Consider the following 22,961-nt stretch of genomic DNA (forward strand, 5'->3'; position numbering starts at 1 on the left):
TAATGTAAAGGTGTAGCTATTTTGACGACGTTATGACAGCACTGCTGGCCTATGAAATAATTTTATCCTTTTGACAACACAAAAATTCTGGAATGTCACCTTTAACTGAAAGCAAGTGGATGTGTCTGGAGACAAACACAATTAGAAATAAGAGCAGCAGATAAAATCACAACAGTCTCAATAGCAGCAAGAAGGACCAAAACCAGTCCAAGGTAATTAAGCTCTCATAAAAGCCTGCTGAAATAGGAGAGTTTTCAAATGGCACCAAAGATTCATCAGAGCTGATGCCAATTGTATGCCAAGGGGGAGGGCATTTCATAGTTGGGATACCTTTGCAGAATAAGCCCACGGGTTATCGGATGTCTCTTGCATGTGAGACAATGATAAGCTAAGTGAGCAAACTTCTAAAATAACAAATAGAAAAGATTTTTCAACCTGATTAAAGGACCCCTCTTGCCCACAAAACGTCCTATATATTTAAGAAATCAGGAGCAGGCTGTGGACGTAGAAATTTCCTCCTACAGCTGTCCGAGACTCCTGCAGCCTTTTCCTTATAGTCTCAAGCATTGCTGAAGGACATCATCTGCATTAGCCCTAAATATTAATTTGGCTTGGCAAAATTAGAGGAAACCTCACTGGCATTAACAGTGGTGAGAGAAACAATCTCTTAACTCCCTCTGTGTTAACAAAAATGCAAAAGTATATCATTATCTATCTATCATTAATATCCATAAGCTATCTGTGTTATGAAATTCTGTTCAGTCATGTTGTTATGTGTACAAGTGGCAGAGGCAACAAAATGTTGCAGCATATTCTTACTTCCTAACACAGGTATTCCTGCTCAGGGTGCCAGCCAGGCCCTCCTTCATCAAGCCATTCTGCAACTCCTTGCCACCATTCCATGGCTACTGAGCATGTGCAGTCCTCATAGGGTTGACCCAGTGGTGTGAGTATTTTTATTTGTTGCCCCTCTGCAAAACTCAGGGTTCCCACTGAGCATGCTGATACTTCTCTACAGGGCTTTTTCTTCAGCCGGAACTCAGTTCTGGCACCTCTCAGGTGGGCGCCATGGCCATTATAAGAGAACAAGGGAGGCATTTGTGGGGAGTTCCAGCACCTCTTTTTCTAGAAAAATAGCACTGCTCTCCCATTTTGGTTACAACTTTGTTGTCACTCAGCACATGAGTTCGCTCTTAGAAGGAGTGACATGAATTTCCAAAAGAAGACATCCAAATGAGGTGCTGCAACAATTCTTTACTTTTTCAAAAAACCTTTACTTTTTCAAATGCTTTTTAAAAAATTGAAGCTGCTGTTTGAAAAATGTTCTGCTGATTTCATTTTGTTTCCATCCACCAATTCCTCTTTCAAGATGCAAAAAAAAACAAACAAAAAAACCCATTTCATTCTGTCTGGTTTTGGAGGCAAGAGGCTTTGGAAACCAGCTGCGGCTGCAGGAAGTTCTACGGTGAGCAAATTTGATTTGTTGTGAGCGTGGCAGAGCTCTTTCACATCCCCTCACGCCTCCAGTCTGGCTCACTTTCTTGAGGTAACTGAAGTGTTTCTACACGAGCCTCCGCAAGCCGAATTAAGAAGCTGCTGAAACTGCACCAGAAAAACAGTTTCATCCCGACGGATCAGCTTTCTTTTCCACGATGACTATGAAGTGAAGCTACATTCCAGGCCATGTACGCAGGTAGCTTTGCAATGCGCTCCCTCTTTCTGATGCTGACGCTGGAGCATACGTGGGCACATGGTAAGATATGGCTGTATCTATCTGAATGCCAGTGAAACGTGTGTGAAACCTTTATTTCTAAACGTTTTCAGGTGGCTAGACACAACTGTTAAGTTCAGGCTACAGCTCAAATTGGGTTAAATAGTACAACAACGGGCCTTATTCTCAGCCTTAGAATATTTCACACCAGGCTTCAGCCCCAACAGAGAAGCCACTATTAATCTATATTCGAACACTATATATCTATATTGGGGCTGAAGTTTCTCTTCTTCACTGAATAATTACAGCCACCCTTCATATGTGAATTGTTGTCTTCCATATAATAATGGGTGCAGTATCAGAGAAGAGCAAGCAGAGTGTTAGCAGGATGGAGACATTATATAATGAAAACAGGCTGAAATGACTAATCCTGTTCATTCCAGTTTAAAAAACAGGAGAATGAGTGGCAATATGACAATACAGTGCAAAGGGCAAATTAATATGGCTGATTGTTGAGGAGATTGGAGGCCCAACAATGCTGGGAGGTTGCAGGTACCCACACTATAAAACTACTCAAGAATAAGAGTTTAGGTCAGAGAGAAAGCTTCTAACTATTAATCAGAGCATAATATTCTGAAATCCTCTCTCTGCAGTTGTCTGATAAAGTGACTGATAAATGCATCAGTATTTTATTGCTTTTAATCAGTCTGGAACTCAAGGTAAAGAAGGAAAACAACTAATGTTTTACAGGAAATGATTTGACTGTGGCAGCCATTGTACCATGCAGAGGAGAGACAAATGTTTGGAAACATCTCATAGATACCTTCACCTTACCTCCATATGTTTTTATGGCCACTGTGAGCAGACAAATGGGAGCTTGTCTTTCCTGGAACATTACTTATTTATTTTAAACATTTTATAGAGCACTTTATCTTCAATGAATAATAAAACGTTAGAACATGTGAAATGGCTCTCTATCACCAAAGGCTGTTCTGTGGTGTAGGTGGGTATAGTGTTGGACTAGGATCAGGGAGACCCAGATTCAATCCCCCCACTGGTGTTGCCCGCTGGGTGTCAGTGATCATGGGAGAGCCAGTCACTATCTCTCAAGCTAACCCTACATGAAAGCGTCCTTGAGAAGGAAAAATGGAGACAGGGAAAATCATGCATGCTTCCTTGAGCAACTTGGAGGGAAGGTAGGACACAAATACAGCAAATAAATAAAGTAATGCCAGGTTGATTAACACTTTCATTTGTATTCAGCAGTGCATATTCAAGTATGAAACTACACGTTAAACCAGCAAATGTGTGTTTCTCAAAGTACCAAAGAGAAGTGTGCCCTAGTTCTTCAGTTCCCAAGATTTAAAAGGAATGTTTTTGCATCTCTCTCTCCCTGTGTGTGTGTGTGTGTGTGTGTGTGTGTGTGTGTGTGTGTGTGCACATGCTTGTGTGCCTTTCAAATTTGCAAGTGGTCTCATACCATATCATCCACAACTGAAGGATTTGGACTGCTGGATGTTGAAGAGTCTTTGTGAATTTTAGGAAACCAGTGGCATTCACCTTCGGGCAGCGATCGACCTCGCCACGAATTTTGTGTTTTGGAGGCTAAGTCTGTTGTTGGCTACCAGCCATGATGGCTGTGCTCTGCCTTCAAGGTCAGAGACAGCAATTCCACCATTTGCTGGAAACCATAGGAGGGGAGAGTGTTTGGGTCTTGATTGTAGATTCTTCTATTCAGATGTGGGGAGGGGAACAAGACTTACATGAGGATATTGTTGTGGCTTTTAAAACGCCTGAACTTCGTAAATCAGATCAAGTGATTGAACCGCACCGTGTCATTCCATTTATGCCTACTTGACCCAGGCAACCAAACAGCACTCTCTTCTACCACTTTTTGTGGCAAACTGGCTGCAGCCTGCTACTTCGTCTTTCCTCCTAAAACCACAGATTTACATAAGCCCCACACAAGTCCTTGTTCTCAAATTTCAGCCACACACCTAGTTCCATTTCCACCTTCTGTAGCTGAAGTTGCCTTGTGGTCACGGGTCAGAATGGGGTAGGTGAATCAGTTTCCTCATTTTTCCAATCTGAAATTTAGCATACTGCATTAGTTCATGATATGGTGTGTTTTTTTAAGTCGCCATATAAATCCATCAGCATTTTAGTGCAAATTTCTCATAATATGCCCACTTTTGCCTGTGCCTAATGTACACATTTCTGCAAAGTAAATTTCCCCGAATAGAACATGTTTCCTTGTGTTATTTTCACTGATGTATACATTCTTATGCACACTTTGCCCTGGTACAGTGGTACCTCGGGTTAAGTACTTAATTCGTTCCGGAGGTCCGTACTTAACCTGAAACTGTTCTTAACCTGAATCACCACTTTAGCTAATGGGGCCTCCCGCTGCTGCCGCGCCGCCGGAGCACGATTTCTGTTCTCATCCTGAAGCAAAGTTCTTAACCTGAAGTACTATTTCTGGGTTAGCGGAGTCTGTAACCTGAAGTGTATGTAACCTGAAGCGTATGTAACCCGAGGTACCACTCTATATGCAATTTTGCTCACATTATTTGACTGGAGAACTGTGCTGCAAAATTTGGATAAATTTGAATTTAGGATGTTGGCTGTGTTTCAGTTTGCATGCTGTGCAAATTAGGTAGGTTCACCTTTAAATGCAAACGGAATCAAATCCCCTCCCCCATGCCTATTGCCCCATTGACCACAGTAGGCATTGAAGAAGGGCTACCATTGGTAAGCGAGCTGAAGCTGCTGGGTTTGAAGGGTGCAGGAAGTGTCCTGGTAGGCTGTGAATTCCTGGGGTTGATGGAAGTTAGCTGCACCAGCCCAAAACTTTCAACATGATTTTGAAATATATACAATAGATAGATAGATAGATAGATAGATAGATAGAACCCCGCCCATCTGGCAGGGTTTCCCCAGCCACTCTGGGCCACTCCCAACAGAATATTAAAAACACTATAAAACATCAAACATGAAAAACTTCCCTAAACAGGGCTGCCTTCAGATGTCTTCTAATAGTCAGATAGTTGTTTATTTCCTTGACATCTGATGGGAGGGCTTTCCACAGGGCGGGCGTCACTACCTAGAATGCCCTCTGTCTGGTTCCCTGTAATGTCACTTCTCGCAATCAGGGAACCTCCAGAAGGCCCTCGGAGCTGGACCTCAGTGTCCAGGAAGAATAATAGGGCTTAGCAAGAAGTAACTGTTTGACCACCCAGACTTCTGATAACAGACTTCTGATGCCAAGGTCCAGGTTTCTGAAATACCACATTCCCTGATACAAACCGGTCCAGGCTCTGAACTCTCTTGGTCCTACCACCCACTTGGACAGGGCCTTCATGGTGTCTGCTCCCAGACTTTGGAACTCCCTCCTTAAAGAAGTTAGATTGGCTGTGTCATTGCTGTCCTTCTGCTGGCAGGTGAAGACTTGTTCCAACAGGCCTTTGGGAACTGACTGTTCTTTTTTTTAGGAAAGGGGTGTTGTTGGGATGTGTAGTTATTGTTTATGTTTTTAATGGTTCTTTTTATAGCATTTTGATTCTGTTAGTGTTTAATTACCTTTTAAATAATTGTCTTTTCTTTGTTTTTAAGCTTGTTCTGGTTTATCTGTAAGGCGCCATGAGTTCCAGTCTGGGGGAAAGGGATAGAAATAAATATACTAAAAACAATAATAATAATAATTTATAAATATCTTGGCTGTGATTAAACCAATAACAGATGACTGATGTCAATATTTTATGTCATATTAGCTTGCCAATCAGTTCTTCTCATCTAAAGCATTGCCTGTAGAAAGGTATTGCATGGATGGGAAAACCAACAAGACGCCAGTGAAATGATTATTGCTAACAATACAAAAATATCTGAGGTGTGTCAGGCATAATTTCCACCCCACTTTTTTCTTCCAGGGAATGAAAACTGCACTATTTCTGTCCGAAGGGGAACCAACTACACGATAAATGCTGGCGTTTCATTCAGTATAAAGTGCCCAGTGATGGATTGCCAAGAGAATCTTACGATAAATTGGTACAGGAACAGTGAAATTCTGCCTCAAGGACAAAGACACAATATTCTTTGGCAAGGCCGTGATTTTGTTTTGCAATTTTTGCCTATTTCTAAGAATGACAGTGGACGCTATCAGTGTCGAGCTACTATGGGGGAAAGCATACTCCCAGGTCATGAAATACAAGTCATTGTACAAGGTAAGCAACATAAGCAATTCCGAGAATGAGGGCCTTTTTCCAATTCACTGTTTGCAGCAACAGGCCTATAGGCAATTCAGTCAGCCTCCTGGTCAGTTGCCTGGTGCTTATAGCCCTGCAGTCATTTGTTTATGTTCTTGCTCTGCTCAAGAAATGCACATCAACACAATCAAGGTTTCAACTGTACGTTGATTTTATTTCCTCTTCTCTAAGCACCTCTGGCATGCTGCAGGCTAACCCTTTCCTCTTATCTGTGTGCAGCGCTCTTTAGTACGGTATAGAAAGCCAACTGTCAAAAGGCCCAGCCATGTTGCACGCTCTGCCTCTTACAATGCTGGATCTACAAATTTTGCAATAGGCAACAATGGTCTGCACTGCTGCCCCGCTTCTCCATCTCAGCATGTTTAGCCCAGTGGCAGCAGTTGAGAAGGATGAAGAGACTGATTTGAAACTGGAGATTGAAAGGATCAGCAGCAGGTGAGCTCTCCAAGGCATAAGGGAGGCTTGGAAATCCAGCTGAGCTTCAAAGGAGTTGGGGGGGGGGACTTGAAAATTGATCCTTTTAACATGGTTTCCTGAGCCTCCCTGAATCCATCTTTTCAAGTTCTGGTTCAGGTGGAGCCTGAATGGAGGGCATGGGAGGCTTAGAAAGGCCACCCCACACTGATACTTTGAATTTCTCTTCCCCTTTGGAGCAAGGCAAAGTTGGATAGGGGCACATACACAGGGATATGCTCAGGAGAAAGCCTGTAATTTGCCACCACTCCAAAACTGCCACAAGGGCATCTGCCCCCTTCTGTGCAAACTCCCCCAATCCAGCACTTCTCTCTTGGTCATAGAATCATAGAACTGTAGAGCTGGAACAGACAACAAGCTGAACTCTTTTGATGACACTGTGAGCCCGGGGAGGCAGCATAATCTATAGTGAAGTGTGTGACTGCTATTAGAAAAGGGACTTGTTTCCAACTGAGTTATACTCGGAGTAAACCCACTGAAATGAATAGACCTAAGTTTGTCATGTGCATTAAACTGTTTCTAATGATGTGTATTAAATTGTTGCAACCTGCCGTGGAACTTAGTTATGAAGGGTGCATCATCATCACCTCAAGGACCGCCTCTCCCCATATGAAGCGATTCAGACCCTGTGATCATCATCTGAGGCCCTTCTTCATGTACCTTCTATGTGAGAGTTCCAGAGGGCAGCAACACAAGAACGTGCCTTTTCTGTGGTGGCTCCTTGTTTGTGGAATGCTCTCCTCAAGAAGGCTCACCTAGCGCCTTCATTAGATATCTTTAGGTGCCAGGGAAAAACGTTTCTCTATAAAGCAGGCCTTTGGCTGATTAACATTCTATGTCCTTTAAAACGTGTTTGGGAGAGGGGGGGTTATTGCTTTGCTTTTGTTTTAGTATGTATTTTGTGTTTTTCTTTTTATGTTGTGAACCAGCTGTGATCTTCAGATGATGGGAAGTATACAAATTTAATAAATAATAGCAGTATACATAAATGTTTTACCTGTAAAATGTCTTGAAGGCCATGCATGGAGAAAGGTATATCCAGTGCTTTTTTTCTTAAAAAACGTTTTGGGGTCTGCATCCCCCCAGAAAAAAGCACTGGGTATATCTCCCAGAATTCTTTTTGGGGGGAAGTCCTGTTTGTTTAAAGTGGTATCATAGTGATTTAAATATATGGTGTGAACATTGGCTAAGAGTTGCTCATTTGTTCCTTGCTTTGCGGTATTTCAGTTTTCCAAATCTTGATGGGGTTCATTGCAGAAAACAGTTAAACCCAAGTGCTGCAGTTACAAAATGTTAATCACACATCAAAGACATCACGGCTCCCTTATTTGCAAACAATGTGTAGAGCGGTAGCCTTATCAGTCATCTGTCTAGTAGGCTGTCTAGTAGTGCAAAGAAATGAAACCTGTACAGAGTGCCAAACAGCCCATGTTGTAACATCTAAATGACTCAAATTGGTATTTGGACTTTCTGTGTATGTAAATTCATCAAGAGGGTCACATTGCCCAGAACTTACATTTGAGCTTAATAATTGGCCTGTATAAAATTGAAATGCTGAAACCTTTACAAAATAAAAATCCCACAAGAGGCTGAAATACGAAACAAGCACACCTAAGGCTGTGCAACTCTTACTATAGTCCATGGGTAGGCAAACTAAGGCCCGGGGGCCATATCTGGACCAATCACCTTCTAAATCGGCCTGTGGACGGTCCAGGAATCAGCATGTTTTTACATGAGTAGAATGTGTCCTTTTATTTAAAATGCATCTCTGGGTTATTTGTGGGGCATAGGAATTCTTTTTTTTTCCCTTCAAAATATAGTCCGGCCCCTGCACAAGGTCTGAGGGACAGTGGACAGGCCTCCTGCTGAAAAAGTTTGCTGACCCCTGCTATAGCTGATCTCAAATTGACTTACCTTAGTTTCAGTTCTCTAAGGGTTGAGCTAAATGTGACTTTTGACACACATAGTTGGGATACAGTACTTCTCTCTTTAAAAAACACACAAAAACCTAAAAATAGTCATAAGCCCCATCCCAACAACATCTGCATCAAAACTGAAGAAAGGGTTAGGGTTAGGGTTTATCCAACTTCTCCCCCATGATGTTTTCCTACTGAAAATTATCTCTCTCCGAAACTGTTAATTCACCCTAATGTTGCTATCTGATGCAAGGAGCAATTTCAGGGAGGCAATGGAAGGATGGCACAGGTAATGCCATTGTGTGGCACATGAGGAGAGGTCAATACTCTCCTACCCTGCCACTTTTCCAGCCAGAATTAGCACCTGTTCCCTCACCCCACCCTTATGACTGCTATTAGTTTGTTTTATGCAAGGAAGGAAAAAGAGAATCTCAAGCAAAGAATTCACAGATAAGTTTAATATCAGGTTTACTTTGAGGCTGAGTTTCAAGTCTCTACTTGTACTCTATAAAACTGCTTCCCTCCATGCACCCAAACACTTGGACGGGTGTGTGTGTGGGGGGGGGGGTGTTTCACATGATCCTCCTCCCAAGTATTGAAAGTGAATGGGGGCTGAGTGAGCTAGCCCATCCCCTGCTGCTGTTGTGCCCAGTGGAAATGAGCCAGTGTGGTATAGTGGTTAAGAGCAGTGGACTTGTAATCTGGTGAACCAGGTTTGCATCTCCGCACCTCCATATGCAGCTGCTGGGTGACCTTGGGCTAGTCACACTTCTCTGAAGTCTTTCAGCCTTACTCACCTCACAGAGTGTATGTTGTGGGGGAGGAAGGGAACGGAGATTGTTAGCCGATAGAGCGGAATATCTAATCTAAACTCTTCTTCTTCTTCCTGTCATCCATCCTTTTGAAGTGTGTCTCTGAGTAAGAGAGAACCCTGACTAGGTCATGGCTTCCCTCCTCATGGAGTTCTACGCATGTACTGTATATTGGTCTGCTTGTAGAGGCTCTTCTGACATGCTCCAAACGCAGAGATGGTGTGTCGGCAGCTACCCAGCATGCAGTTCCATGACACACCCATCCTTTCAGCTGGGGCTCAGGGCAACTAGGGCTCTAATAACAGGTTGAAGGAGCTATTTTGGTAATGAAAACAGTATGGGGGGAAAGCGTGAAATGTTTCCCCCTCCAGGGATCCTCCTCCTTGCTGAGTTCAACAATAGCTACATTGAGACTGAGGAGGAAGATGATGGGCTGTGCCACCCCGGAGTGAATGTTAGTAAGAAGGCAGGCAGGCATGAACTGGAGGAGAGCAAACTCAGATTATTGGGGCAGTGCCTCATTTGCCCTTATTTGCCTCATTTCAGCATCTTCTGTCCTCCTCTACAAAAACACTGATGAATTCTGGATCCTCCTGCCTACGCTGTAGTTTGACCCTCATTGTAGCCTCTCTGGCTTTCTAGATTGCATTAAGAACATTTAGAGATCATAATGTATTGTCAATGACCCTTGTGAAACCATTCTGGATCAAGCAGATTACTTCTGTTAGGAAGCATGCTATTTTTATTTTTATTGACTTTTGAATGCTCTTTCTCTTTCTGAGAATGCTTACTTTTAAACAGTGTTTAACTTTTACCATATTGGTTATTTCACCCCTGTTAAGTTAACTGATGGTGAATTCTTCTTTGGTAGGGGGCTGAGGGGAGACTTTAACTGCTCAGCTCATTGTATTTGCTTAATGATTAATAATTGAATTGCTATATTGAAATATAACATTATGTTGCTTTGGCATTAGGACAATAGCAAATGTAAATAGTAATTATAGCAACAACAACAACAATAATAACAGATCACAATAAAATAACAGAATCTGAAAATGCTACTGCAGAAGATAATGAAGCAGATGGAAAGGACATGAAGCTGATTATTTATTTCCTGTCATTCCTGGGACCATTGTGCCTCTTCATTTTGAGCTGCTTGGGCCTGCTGTGCTGCATAAGGAAGCATCAAGGTGAATTCGCTCAAGATCTCTCTAGTTTCCCCCTCTTTTCCCTGGGCTGTCTCACTTCTGCTACTCAAATATCTTTTCATTTCTCATATTCCCAGGGCTGAACCTACCCACAGGCAGAGTGAGGCAGTTGAGTTTGAGTGTTACAGAACTGCAGCAAATGGCTACTTCTATATTTATTATGATCATACTTTATTCTTGGGGTGAGGTGTTTGTGGGGGGTTTCTGCCTTATGGGTCAAAATAAGTTGACCAATCTCGGGAACCACTATGTGCCTTGACCGGGGTGGGGGGAAGTGGCGCCACCCCCATTTCTGTTCTACCTGAGGATTAAAAAAAAAAGTGTATTGGGACCGCTTCCATGACTATCTTCCAAAACTCATAGTCTTGGATAAAAGTTACTTATTTTAAATATTTATTGCCTGACTTTCATTATAACAGCATAGCAGTTTTGGCCTATCCATAAAATTTGGTAAGGATTTCCATGATCCCCTTTTTATGAGACAGGGCATTTTCACAAGCTGCGTTCTTGTTTTTGTACAATGAATGTGATGAACTATCCAAATGTCGTTCCATCAATAGCTGGTGTTTTTCTTTTCCTTTCCAGTGAACAGCAATAAGGGCCCATCAATCTCGCAAAGTGAAATGAATGTGGTAGGTTTCTTCACTGATGAGCCTGGTATTGAATTTCCAAGTATGGTACTTAAATGCCCATAAGCCCCTTTCAGGCATTCCGTCCCTGTGTGCAGTAATCACATGAGCTGAGGCCATGGAGAAGTGTGTGCTAGCTTTCCCCTACCTCCCTAATCATCACCCACCTCCCTCCATGAGTTGCAGGGTGACTGTGTCAAGCCTCCTGGACCCATGGAAAATATTGGTTCCAAAATGCACGGAGAGCCCCACAAGTACAGGAGGCTCCCTGATTCACCTGGATACCACCATGAGGTGAGAATAATGAGAAGGGGTGAAGCTAGGGTGCTCATCCCTACAATCCCCATGAGTCAAACCATTGGTCCATTGAGCTCAGTATTGTCTGCACTGAGTGGCAATAGCTCTCCAGGATTTTGGGCAGGATTCTTCCCAAGTCCTACCTGGAGATGTCAAGAATTGAAGCTGGAATCTTCTATGGGCAAAGCAGATGTTCTACCATGGAGCTACAGCTCGAATTCCTGGAGAGGGCTAACGTGTTATGTTCCAACCCCTTCAAGATACATATAAAAACCTTCACCTCATGGACTTTGCCACTTAAAGGAAGCAGTTTTCATTGATGAACACAGGAAGAAAGCTCAGCCTTCAACTTAAGTGGTGTTTAGTTGTGTTTTAAATGCTAGCCATCAGTGACATTGCACCTTACTGAACTACATGGACAAATTCTGCCTCCCAAGTTGCTAATAACCTTAACCAGATAGTGTGAAACAACAGAGGGAAGAAGGGAGGGAGAAATATGGGCAAATGTTCTTAGTTTTGTGCAAAACTGGGTTTTTTGCTCCAAAGTTCAGCTTTTTCTAGACTCAGAAGAGGTCCAAATGAGGCATCATGACTTTAGCCTTTGCATGGCTGATCTTTCTTTTGGGAGCACAGACTCCCAATTCGAGTTTTCCTGCCATTGCATTGGGAACGGGACTATGTTTGGGACAAAGGACTAACACTCCTCTTCTACATGCAATCCCAATCTAGTTCACCCTGATCACTACCACACTATTTTTAAAAAAATCAACCATTTGATTTTTTAGCAAGTACTGAAGACATGAATAGTGCCACATCTCATTTGTGTCTAACGTCACATCAAAACAATACATAATCTGATGAGTGTCAACTGCACTTCTTTTAATCCAGGTGCCTTCGATGTTATCCTGGGTATTAAAATTTAAAATGGCTTCTCCAACCTGCTACCCTGCTAATGTTGTTCGACTCCAACTCCCATCAGCCCCAGCAGACATGGCCAATGCTCAGGGATTATGGGAGTTGCAGCCCAACAAGGTCTGGAGGGTCAGGGATGGGAGAAACCTGTGATTTTAATGAAGGCTTGAAAAGCGACATCTTCCCTGATGTTTGAGCTGTCCACGTCTGACATGGTTGTTGTCTATGCTAGCTAGATATGTGATTAAGATACTGCACTCTTTCATGAATCTATTGTACTCTTGTTTCCCCCACAGCTTAATAGCAATGCAGATGCCCAGTGCAGCAATGTCTCCCATATGAAATCTGTACTTCATCAAGCTGCTGAGCCTTATGTGCTGCAATTTCCAGATGATGATCCCATCTACAGCAATCAATGCAATTGCTCAAATGCCACCAGGGCACCACCCAAGCCTACTTGTGATGAATGTGTCTCCAATACCCAGCAACTCTTACCTCAAAAGAAGGAAGCCCTTATTTATGCAACACTGAGCTATGGGGAACCTGTTCAGAGACATGAGCATTCTGCTGAGACGGAATTTACAGAATATGCTGCCATTGGACTGAATCACTAAATGTGGACAACCGCTCATTGTTTAGCATCATATAGCTTCTTCCACTGTGACTCTGCAAGCTTTCTCACCAGCTTCACTCTGATAATTGCTTAGTGCATGGGTATCGCACCATCTATTTCCACTAGGAGCATGTGTTCATTCATTGATGCTATTTATTATTTTGGGGTTGTTAAAATGACTCTCATGCTGATGTTATCTATTCTGTTTTCATAAGCTGCTCTGCAAGTCCTAGTTTCCAGAAACCTTGATCTAATCAAACCACATTACAGTTGGTTGCATAAGCAGCCTAGCTGTTTATTACTAAATCCCTTCAGCAAAGAGAGACAAATCCTGTAAGCAAATCCCCATCACTACCTAGCTTTCCATAGAATTGGATGGTGAAAGCTTAGGAATACTACAACAAAAAGAAAAGAAAAAATATTCTGAGAAACTGTCAACTTTTGTTTGCACTTCCAGTTTACTAAAAGACTGCAGGAGATAAGGGGCCCATCCAGACTTGCATTTCCCCCGCTGCTTTCCGCCACTAAAACCCAATCTTTACCACTGAATCGAAGCAATAAGGTTTTCTCTGGATTGATGTTTGTTCTGAATTAGGGCTAAAGAGCAGTTTTTCCAGGGGAAAGTGGCACAACAAAGACAAAACTGCTTGGACTCGTGCCAGGAGAAGCTTTCTAGGCATGGGGCAGGCAGAAGTGTGGACATGCCCTCTCAAAGCACTTCAAAATAGTTGCTATTTTCGGGTGGGATTCAACCACATGCCAAAAAATTCAGGTCACACAGTTAAAATGATTTGGAGCTTCTGCATAACAAACTCCCTTCCCCCAAAGACAGGACTTTTTGCAATAAGGGAAGTGACAGGGAAATTCATTGGAAAGTGTCCACAACATCATCAAACTTCCTTGCAAATGAGAATAAATGCTCATTCAATAGCCAGTGTCGTCTAATCTCCCTGCCAACAAGTTGGGACGAATGCCCAATAATCTGGTCATCTGGAAGTGTGCTCAGTGAGTAGAATGAATGTATACGTTTTCTACTGACTGAAAGCCAAATTAGCAGAACTTTAATCATGTATTTCATTGATCTCATCCTCAACTAGGGATATCCCAAGTCAGAATATTAAGCAAAAGAATTTTGAGGCTAAATGAACCAATTACTGTATAGATTATAGTAATTATCTCCACTATTGTTAGAGCCCAATACTAAGAACTTGTCAAGAATGTACAACTTGCTGTTGAAATGGAATACACAAGATGAAACAGTGAAATCAGCTATGATAAAGTGGGCACAAGACATTGGTCATAACATTATGTTTGCTGACTGGGAACAGTTGTGGACCACCGGTATGAAATTCACGGCATGTAATGCCTTAAAGGAAAATATTATGAAAATGATTTATAGGTGGTACATGACTCCAGTCAAGCTTGCAAAAATATACCACTTATCTGATAATAAATGTTGGAAATGTAAAGAAACTGAAGGTACTTTCTTCCACCTTTGGTGGACGTGCCCAAAGATTAAGGACTTCTGGGAAATGATATATAATGAAATGAAAAAGGTACTTAAATGTACTTTCCCTAAGAAACCAGAGGCCTTTCTCTTGGGCATTGTCGGCCAATTGGTGTCAAAGAAAGATAGAACATTTTTTATGTATGCTACAACAGCAGCAAGAATACTCATAGCAAAGTATTGGAAGACACAAGATCTACCCACTCTGGAAGAATGGCAGATGAAGGTGATAGACTACATGGGACTGGCTGAAATGACTGGCAGAATCCGAGACCAGAGGAAAGAGACGGCGGAAGAAGATTGGAAAAAATTTAAAATCTATCTTAAGAAATATTGCAAAATTAATGAGTGTTAAAATGTTATGATTATAGAAAGTAAGTGGATTACAGCTATAAAGATTAAGTTAAAAGAAAAGAAAAGAATACAACTAGATAAAATTAAGGGTGAGGATTTGCTGAATTAAATCGAAATTGGAATGCAGAAAGGGGAGGTATGAGGAGGTCGGTGAAGTAAGGTGTAAGAAAATAAGGTTTTGAAATTATACTTGTTTGTTTGTGTTTGTGTTTGTTTGTTTGTATTTTATAATTTGTGAAAACTTAATAAATATCTTTTTTAAAAAAAAAAAATATAGTGATTATCTCCACTAGGAATGAACTGGAAAAGAACTAGATGTGTACAAGAAATTATGGTTGATAGATAAATGATTGCTGCTCACTGTCGTTGCAGATGCTGAAATGGCTGCCAGCATAGTCCACAATGCAGGATGCAGGTGGCGCTGTGGGTTAAACCACAGAGCCTAGGACTTGCTGATCAGAAGGTCGGCGGTTCGAATCCCTGCGACAGGGTGAGCTCCCGTTGTTCAGTCCCAGCTCCTGCCCACCTAGCAGTTTGAAAGCACGTCAAAGTGCAAGTAGATAAATAGGTACCGCTCCAGCGGGAAGGTAAACGGCGTTTTCGTGCGCTGCTCTGGTTCGCCAGAAGCGGCTTAGTCATGCTGGCCACATGACCCGGAAGCTGTCTGCGCACAAACGCCGGCTCCCTCGGCCAATAAAGCGAGATGAGCGCCGCAACCCCAGAGTCGGTCACGACAGGACCTAATGGTCAGGGGTCCCTTTACCTTTACCTCTATAGTCTACAAACTGGCTTAAAAGGTGGTGGGGTGAGGAAATTCATGGAGGTTAGGGCTATCACATGTTCACAGTGGCTATATGTGTTCCTTTCATGCTCAGTTCATAAGTATTTGCATACAAGCTGCTGAGGAACAAAAGCAGGATAGCACTCATATATCAAGCTTGTAGACATCTCCAAAGACATCTTATTGGCTACTGTGGCAAACTAGGATTCTAGACTTGGCCTTTGATCTGAACCAGCAGGAACCTTCTTATCTTCTCTTTATTTATTTAATAATGGCATTTCATGCCTGTTTGATCCAATGTCCATGTAAGGTGGCCATATGGAGATGGCAGGGCTCCTGCACCTTTAACAGTTTGTGTAGAAAAGGGAATTGCAGTAGGCTTCACTTTCCAAGAGGAGCCCTCTGTGCTTCTTCATTCAGCCAGCCAATGTCCAACGCAACCTATCTCTATAAAGCCCAAGGAAGGAAGCAACCATCAATAATAAGAAAGCTGAATGAGATAAAATTAAGAAGTGGGATCATAAAACCAGCAACAAAAGTTAAGCAGGAGAAAATAAAAGGGTGCTTAGCTGGAGCACAAAGGGGGACTCTGGGAAGGACATTCCCCTTGAAAAGATCCAGTACCCAGTTGCCACCTGCCTAATCTCTGGCAGATTACTGAAGCAGAAGGATGCCAGTACCTGAAACTCTGCTTTGCCATACTGTCAATAGAGGGATGAAAAAGGAAAACTCAAGAAATCATTTCAGAACTCTTTCAGCTAAAAGTGCCCACAGTGTCTCTCAGAAAGTAGAAGAACCCAAGGATTGAAAGTATTGGCTTAATGAACACGTTGCTCCCCTTTTGATATGAAAGACACAATATGTGAGAAAAACAGGAAGCGCTTTAGCATCTCGCCACCAAGCACACTGACTGCAGAGGAAAGAGTGCTGTGTATAGATAAGAGTGGGTTCGTGACGTTGATGAAAGGATGTGAAAGTGCATGCAGCTCAGATCAGATATAATTTTGGGTGGAAAAAAATGAAAAATGATAAGGCAATGTATGATTGTGATGGTGGCTTCCTCCTGGGGGAAGAAAATATATATATATATATATATATATATATATATATATATATATATATATGGCATTCATATTCAGTGACGTCTAAAAGGTCAGCCATGCCTCACCAGTTAGTCACTATTCACTGGCTGCTGGCATTGGAACTTGGAGTCACCTCAAAGGCATAGGGCAATGGATGAGTTGACAGGAAAACATCAGATAGAATGACAAAATATCAGTAAGTCCCCTTTTAAAAAAAACACAGTGATGATTCTCATGCTTTACCAATCCAAAATTGAAGGTCTGGGGTAGATTAAGAATAATGACTGACTGAAGTTTTGCATTTGATTCAAAAGAAACAATTATCTGAAGCACTTAACAAACTATCATAGCTATGCTGAAGAGGACAACAGTTGGTTAGATTTGGTGATTCCAGTTCAACTTTTAAAATGACACTTCCTGGCTGCCAGTAGGTCATAAACTGTTGCTTCCAAATGTTAAGTGCCTAGGATTCAGCTAAATATTTATTTATTTACCCATTTACTGATTAATTGCATTTCGGTATCTTTCTCCAAGGAGATCAGGAGGTAGGTTCAGTGGAGGGATAATGACTGACCCCAGGTCACCCACTGAGCTCATGGTTTCCTAGCTGTGTAGCCTTGCTCTCTGGTGTTGACACAAAGCCATGTACAGATGTAGACTCTTAGAAGTCCTCCATGCAAGGGTGGATTCTGATTGGCCCAGCATCCCCTGTACATGAAGGAGCTGTACACAGAACATCGGCATGTCAGTAAGCAGCCTTCAAAAAGCTCCTAAATCTATGTCTATGTGGGATGTGGGCAATGCATGTTAGTAATTGGGGAAGGGCTTGCGGTGTAACCCGCCCATGAATTTTTGCAACACATGAGGGTGTTTGAATGATCTCCCCTGTAGACACCACACCTCTCTTGTTCTTTCTTCACAAACTTAACTGTAGGTGTATTATTTCAATTCATGATTTATGTGCCACAGGTGAGGCATAAGCCCCACCCACCCCCACAAGCCCAAGTGTTGTAATAATGATTTTAGATGCTTTTTAAGGAGCTTGGAATCTTGCCTGGCTTTGGTTTAGAACATCTACATTTTCTGTTTCCATTGTATTTTTTATTCTAGTTTCGTATTTTGTTTTACTTTTAATTTATTGATGAATTGCTACTTCTTGAAATTGAAAAAAACAAGATACATATTTATGTATGTGAACATGAATTGCTTATTTTTAATTGCTACCCCCCCCCCAAAAAAAAATATTGATGACTCGTTACCATTTAGGATTAAAGAGTGGGATGAAGATGTAGGTATTAAATGCATGGAATTTTACTCAGTTCATCTAAATTTGCATGTGTGCATGGAGTTGTAGTCTATTAATTAAATTTGCGGCCATCAGTTATGTGGGTCAAGGCAATATTTCTGGAGCATCGAAAAGGATTCTTTGTTTTGAAATGTTGATGCATGCATGTGGTGTTGCAGGCCAAATCATTTTAGAAAAAGAGGAATTCCTTGTCTGTGTCAAGAAAGGGTGATTGCCTCTTTTAATGAGTGAGCTTCCAATCTGTCCTTTTTATAGGCACTTGACTTTTAAAAATGTACATATCTGCTATTCAGTTAATCAGAGGCACCTGCATATTTCATTTAAAAAATTCCCCTGAATCTGGCAAATTAAACAATGATTGCAGTCCTGAAAGAAACAAATCCCTTTAACACAGTGGTGTCCAAACTTTTCCCAAACAGGGCCAGATTTGATGTGGTGAAGGGCCATGAGGGCCGACCAAAGTTGTTAAGCTTTTTTTTAGGATTGAACTTGTTGAGGTTTCTTTAGGATTTTACCCCAGGGGCTGGATTAAATTGACCAGCGTGCCAGATTAGGCCCCCAAAACAGACTTTGGACATGCCTGCTTTAACATTTATAGATAGAAAGATGATAGATAGATGCACACACTTTGCTAAGTTGACCTAAACAATCTTTCCTTACTGAGATTAGCTTTCAGAATCTTCCTGAGTTAAAAAAAAAAAAAAAAGGTCACACAAACTGTGGTATCTTCTGAAACCAAAAGGTGGCTTGAATGAATCTTTGCAAACCACCTGTGAGTAAGCAGGCTGAATGTTATAGACGATTTCACCCCCATATTACTGGTGTTTTGGTGGTGCTTTTGAAGCAGAGAATTTTTATCTTGATGATGGTGGTGAAGGTTTTCATGTGTGGCTTTTGTCTCCTTTCCGTCTTGTACACTGCTAGTAGCATTACTTAGCAGCAGCAGCCATGGAATAGTTAAGGAAAAATCCTGCCAGTTTCCGAAAATTCCACTGTTTTGCCTTTAGGACCAGCCTGAAGTATTAGTAATGCACCCATCATTTGTTAGGTGGGGAATCCCCAGATAAATACAGTTTTCCACTGCAACATAAGGTGATTAAATTAGGTTCTTTAATGAAAAGGCTTTTTTTGGGTGGGGTGGGAGACTACCCCAAAAGTTATTTTTTTGGGTGGGACTGTGGCAGGCTACCAGAAGCAGCTCCCCCCATTTCATTTAAAACTTTGGTTTGCTAGCGCTGCAGCAAAAATATAGTGTTCGTGATAGCAGAGTCCGCACCATCAGCTTCTCCCCAGCCCACAATGCACCCTGGAATTATATTATGTTGTGACATAGTATTTTCCAATAGAGCATGGGGGGGGGGTTAGCAAACACCAGGAGTGGCTGCCAATTAGGGATGCAAGGAGGCATCGTTTTCCATTCTGTGCATTTGCTGCAGGCAGAGCTCCTTTCGTACCACTGCAGTTCGTATTCTGCAAAAAAACAAACAAACCCTACATTATTGGTCTTGCTATCTGTGGTGGAGGAGGAGGAGGAGAAGAAGAAGAAGAAGAAGAAGAAGAAGAAGAAGAAGAAGAAGAGGAGGAGGAGGAGGAGGAGGAGGAGGGGGAGGAGGAGGAGGAGGAGGAGGAGGAGGAGGAGGAGGAGTTTGGATTTGATATCCTGCTTTATCACTACCCAAAGGAGTCTCAAAGTGGCTAACATTCTCCTTTCCCTTCCTCCCCCACAACAAACGCTCTGTGAGGTGAGTGGGGCTGAGAGACTTCAGAGAAGTGTGACTGGCCCAAGGTCACCCAGCAGCTGCATGTGGAGGAGCAGAGACACGAACCCGGTTCCCCAGATTATGAGACTACCGCTCTTAACCGCTACACCACACTGCATAATTTATGTAACGTACATACAGGTGGCAAACATTTTGTGCAGGGGTTCCATTCCTGGGCCGTGTGTGCATAAGACTTACTTTTGTCCCCACTGAAATTCATTTTATTTTATTTTATTTTATTAATTTTTTATTAGTTTTTACACATATTTTCCAGCATAACATCCTTTTAAACATCATTTCAAAACTTTTGGCTATCACAGCCTGAGTCTTCCTTCAGCCTCGACTGATGGTTTTCTAAAGTCTTTCTAATTATGCATTTTGTTACTATGGTTATTGCTATAAACTCAAATTTCCAGTACATCTATTCTTAATTCTCTTCACAATAATTTATAAATTACTCCTTACAAAACTTCTTTTAACCCTACAAGTGATGTCAATTGAATTGTCCCTACTGAAATTCATTTTGTTAGCTTTGGCCCAGTTCTCCAATCCATTCAGGTCATCTTGAATCCCAATTCTGTCTTCTGCAGCATGAGCTACCCCTTCCAGTTTGGGGTCATCTACAAATTTCAAGTTTTTCACCGTGCCGAATCGTTTGTTTCTTGGAGGTGTTGTTAATACTGGGGACCACTACATGGCTGTAGATTAGGCAGGAACACTGATCTGGTTAGAAGAAATCTATGACAAACTTCTTTTTTAAAAAACACACACACCAAAAAAAGACACTGTTCAATTCACCAACCACCCTGTTCCTCTGTGTGTGTGGCTGTGTTTAGCATGTCAGTTGTTGCTCCATTTCAGCTAATTGCCTACCCTGCTCTCAGCTTTTGAGATGCCACCAATTGCCCATACAGTGGTACCTTGGGTTACATACGCTTCAGGTTACATACGCTTCAGGTTACAGACTCTGCTAACCCAGAAATAGTGCTTCAGGTTAAGAACTTTGCTTCAGGATGAGAACAGAAATCGTGCTCCGGCAGCAGGAGGCCCCATTAGCTAAAGTGGTGCTTCAGGTTAAGAACAGTTTCAGGTTAAGAACAGACCTCCGGAACGAATTAAGTACTTAACCCGAGGTACCACTGTAATTACTAGATCTGCTTTCTGAAGCACATATTAAGAGAACCAGAAGGCAGAATCCTGCACACATTGCCACTTTATTTTTATTGCATTAATATTTCTTTGTATTACGCTTAATAACTTCCAAGGACTTCAGTGTGACCTACATGGTCCTCCCCTCCTCTTAGCCACATACCTTATTAGCCTGAATATAAGCCTCACTTTCCCCCCCAAATTCCTACCATGAAAAGTTAAAGTGCAGCTTATATTCTCAACCTTATGGTATGCAGCCAGGAGCGCTGGGCAAACAGCGCCAGGAGCGTGGCAAAGCGGCGCCCGCCCCGTGCGTAGTCCCCCATCCTCTCCCCCAAGGCCATGAAGGGAGAGAGCGAGGAAGGGGAAAGGCCACCGGCAACGCAGTGTGGCTCCCGCCCCCCTGCCCAGTATGCAGCCAGGAGCAGCGAGGAATGAAGTGGCTTATATTCTGGTATTTTTCCTTTTTCTCTCCCCCCCCCCCCCAATTTTAAAGGTGTGGGTTATATTCGGGCCTATACAGTAATAACCTTGCAAGGTTAGATGGAGGTTCAGATGCCCCCCTCCATACTCTGAAGCAATGCCTGAGGTGGGACCACATGGGTCTTTCACCGCCTTCAGTACCAATCTGCGCAGGGGTCATGCCACCACACTCATGTGTAGCCTTACAAAATCATAAAATTGGAAGGGACCCTGGGAGTTATTTAGTGCAACCCCCTGCAATGCAGGAATCTTGCCCACAGCCATCCCTGGGTGGTCTTGAACCACCAACCTTCTGGTTAACAGCCAGATGCACTGACCCATTACACAACAGCATTTGAAGAGAGACTCTATGCCTGTACTTAAGGCTCCATTCCCTGCTGGAGAACTGAAGCACTAGTCACTGTCTTCACTGCTATTCCTCCATTTTAATCCCACCCCAGACCAATGCAGAGGTCCTTGGTTGGACAGGAGAAGTGAGAGGTGGCAGTAGATGTGGTTGTTGGCTTGATATTGTGGCATTTTGTGGAAGTTTGCGTGAAGTGCATCAGGGTGGGAACCTTTTCAGCCAATGTTCCTCATCTCCTCTAGCCAATGTTCCAGGGGTCACATCCAATAGTAGGTGAGGCCAGAGGCAAAAGGACTGATAAACAAATGTGAATTTTACCCTCATGCAGTGGACAAGTTTCTACTCACTCACAAACTCTTCTTTGTCTTCCATCCAGACATGGAGGAGCATTACCCGAATTCACAGACATATTCCAGCCAGCCGAAAACACTGAAGGAGGGTGCAAAGGAGGGTGAGGGATGTGGCTCAGGATGGTGTGTGCCTTGAGAAGAATCTAGAAGGCCATTTAGAGAGGCCTGAGGTTCTCCATCTGTGGTCTACATCCAGCCCTGCCTGGTAATCAAATGTGGTTGCTAACAGAGGAACCAAAGAAGGTGGTTGGATTTGGTTACTGTTCTTCCAGTCAGGGAATCCATAATAGCAGAGATAAGAGCACCCAGTGTCATGGAAGTGGAAAAGTTTTGCCTCAGCTGCAAGTGTCCTCAAGTAAAGGTACATACTCAGGAGCACTATTAGGTAAGGGGCCAAACCCACCCAAGAAGGATGGGCATGATGCTGCTAGAGCATAGCTGGAGAACCTGTGGCCCTCCAGATGTTGGTGGACTCCAAGTCCCACCAACTCCAACCAGGAAGGGCCATTGGTCAGGAAAGTTGGGAGCTGTAGTCTAGCAACATCTGGAGGGCCAAAAGTTCCCCAGTCCCACGCTGGAGCTGGACAAAATGTTTCCCTCTTCTAAACTAGCTATTATGTGTTCACAATTAGATTTGAGGCAATAAGGGTCTGTTTGTTTGTTCAATGGACTTGCTGAATCTACATTTCCCACATTCACTGCCAACATAATCCAAAAAGCTCTCAATATTTCCATGACAGATAACCAAAAAAAGTTCAACCAAGCAGATAAAAAAATAAAAATACAAAGCTAAAATCCCCAGAGATTTTAACTTTATAAGGACCTGCACTTTTAATGCCCAGCCCCACACAATTACTCATCAGCGTTTCCTTTGGCACTTATCAAATATTTTCCACATTTAAAAGCAATAATGAATTTAGAAATCCAAGAAGGTTTCCCCCCCCCCCAGAAAAGCCAATGAGAGCTTGCTTTATATTGAATTTGAATGTGTTGTTAATAAATTTAACAA

At 42.5% G+C, this 22,961-nt stretch overlaps 1 protein-coding gene across 3 annotated transcripts; it reads left to right on the forward strand.

Annotated features, from left to right (window-relative positions):
• The first annotated feature begins 1,456 nt into the window (after positions 1-1,456).
• BTLA (B and T lymphocyte associated) lies at positions 1,457-14,012 on the forward strand. Of its 3 annotated transcripts, none has more exons than XM_081197603.1 (5): positions 1,457-1,753; positions 5,638-5,931; positions 10,204-10,365; positions 10,969-11,015; positions 12,518-14,012. In XM_081197603.1, the coding sequence occupies exons 1-5, from the start codon at positions 1,684-1,686 to the stop codon at positions 12,833-12,835; spliced, it is 891 nt and encodes a 296-aa protein (XP_081053729.1). In that variant the 5' UTR covers positions 1,457-1,683; the 3' UTR covers positions 12,836-14,012. The 3 variants fall into 3 exon arrangements, with proteins under 3 accessions (XP_081053729.1, XP_081053730.1, XP_081053731.1); XM_081197604.1 differs by having other exon boundaries at positions 10,222-10,365; XM_081197605.1 differs by having other exon boundaries at positions 10,243-10,365.
• The last annotated feature ends 8,949 nt before the right edge of the window (positions 14,013-22,961 follow it).

Source organism: Podarcis bocagei (assembly GCF_964188305.1).
Source record: "Podarcis bocagei genome assembly, chromosome: 6".
NCBI lineage: Eukaryota > Metazoa > Chordata > Lepidosauria > Squamata > Lacertidae > Podarcis > Podarcis bocagei.

What these genes read in the sequence shown, in the direction of transcription:
- BTLA (XM_081197603.1), top strand. Translation starts at nt 1,684, where the DNA reads ATGTACGCAGGTAGCTTTGCAATGCGCTCCCTCTTTCTGATGCTGACG. An exon ending in GGAGCATACGTGGGCACATG is followed by an intron (nt 1,754 to 5,637) that starts GTAAGATATGGC and finishes TTTTTCTTCCAG; the next exon opens with GGAATGAAAACTGCACTATT. An exon ending in CGCAAAGTGAAATGAATGTG is followed by an intron (nt 11,016 to 12,517) that starts GTAGGTTTCTTC and finishes TTTCCCCCACAG; the next exon opens with CTTAATAGCAATGCAGATGC.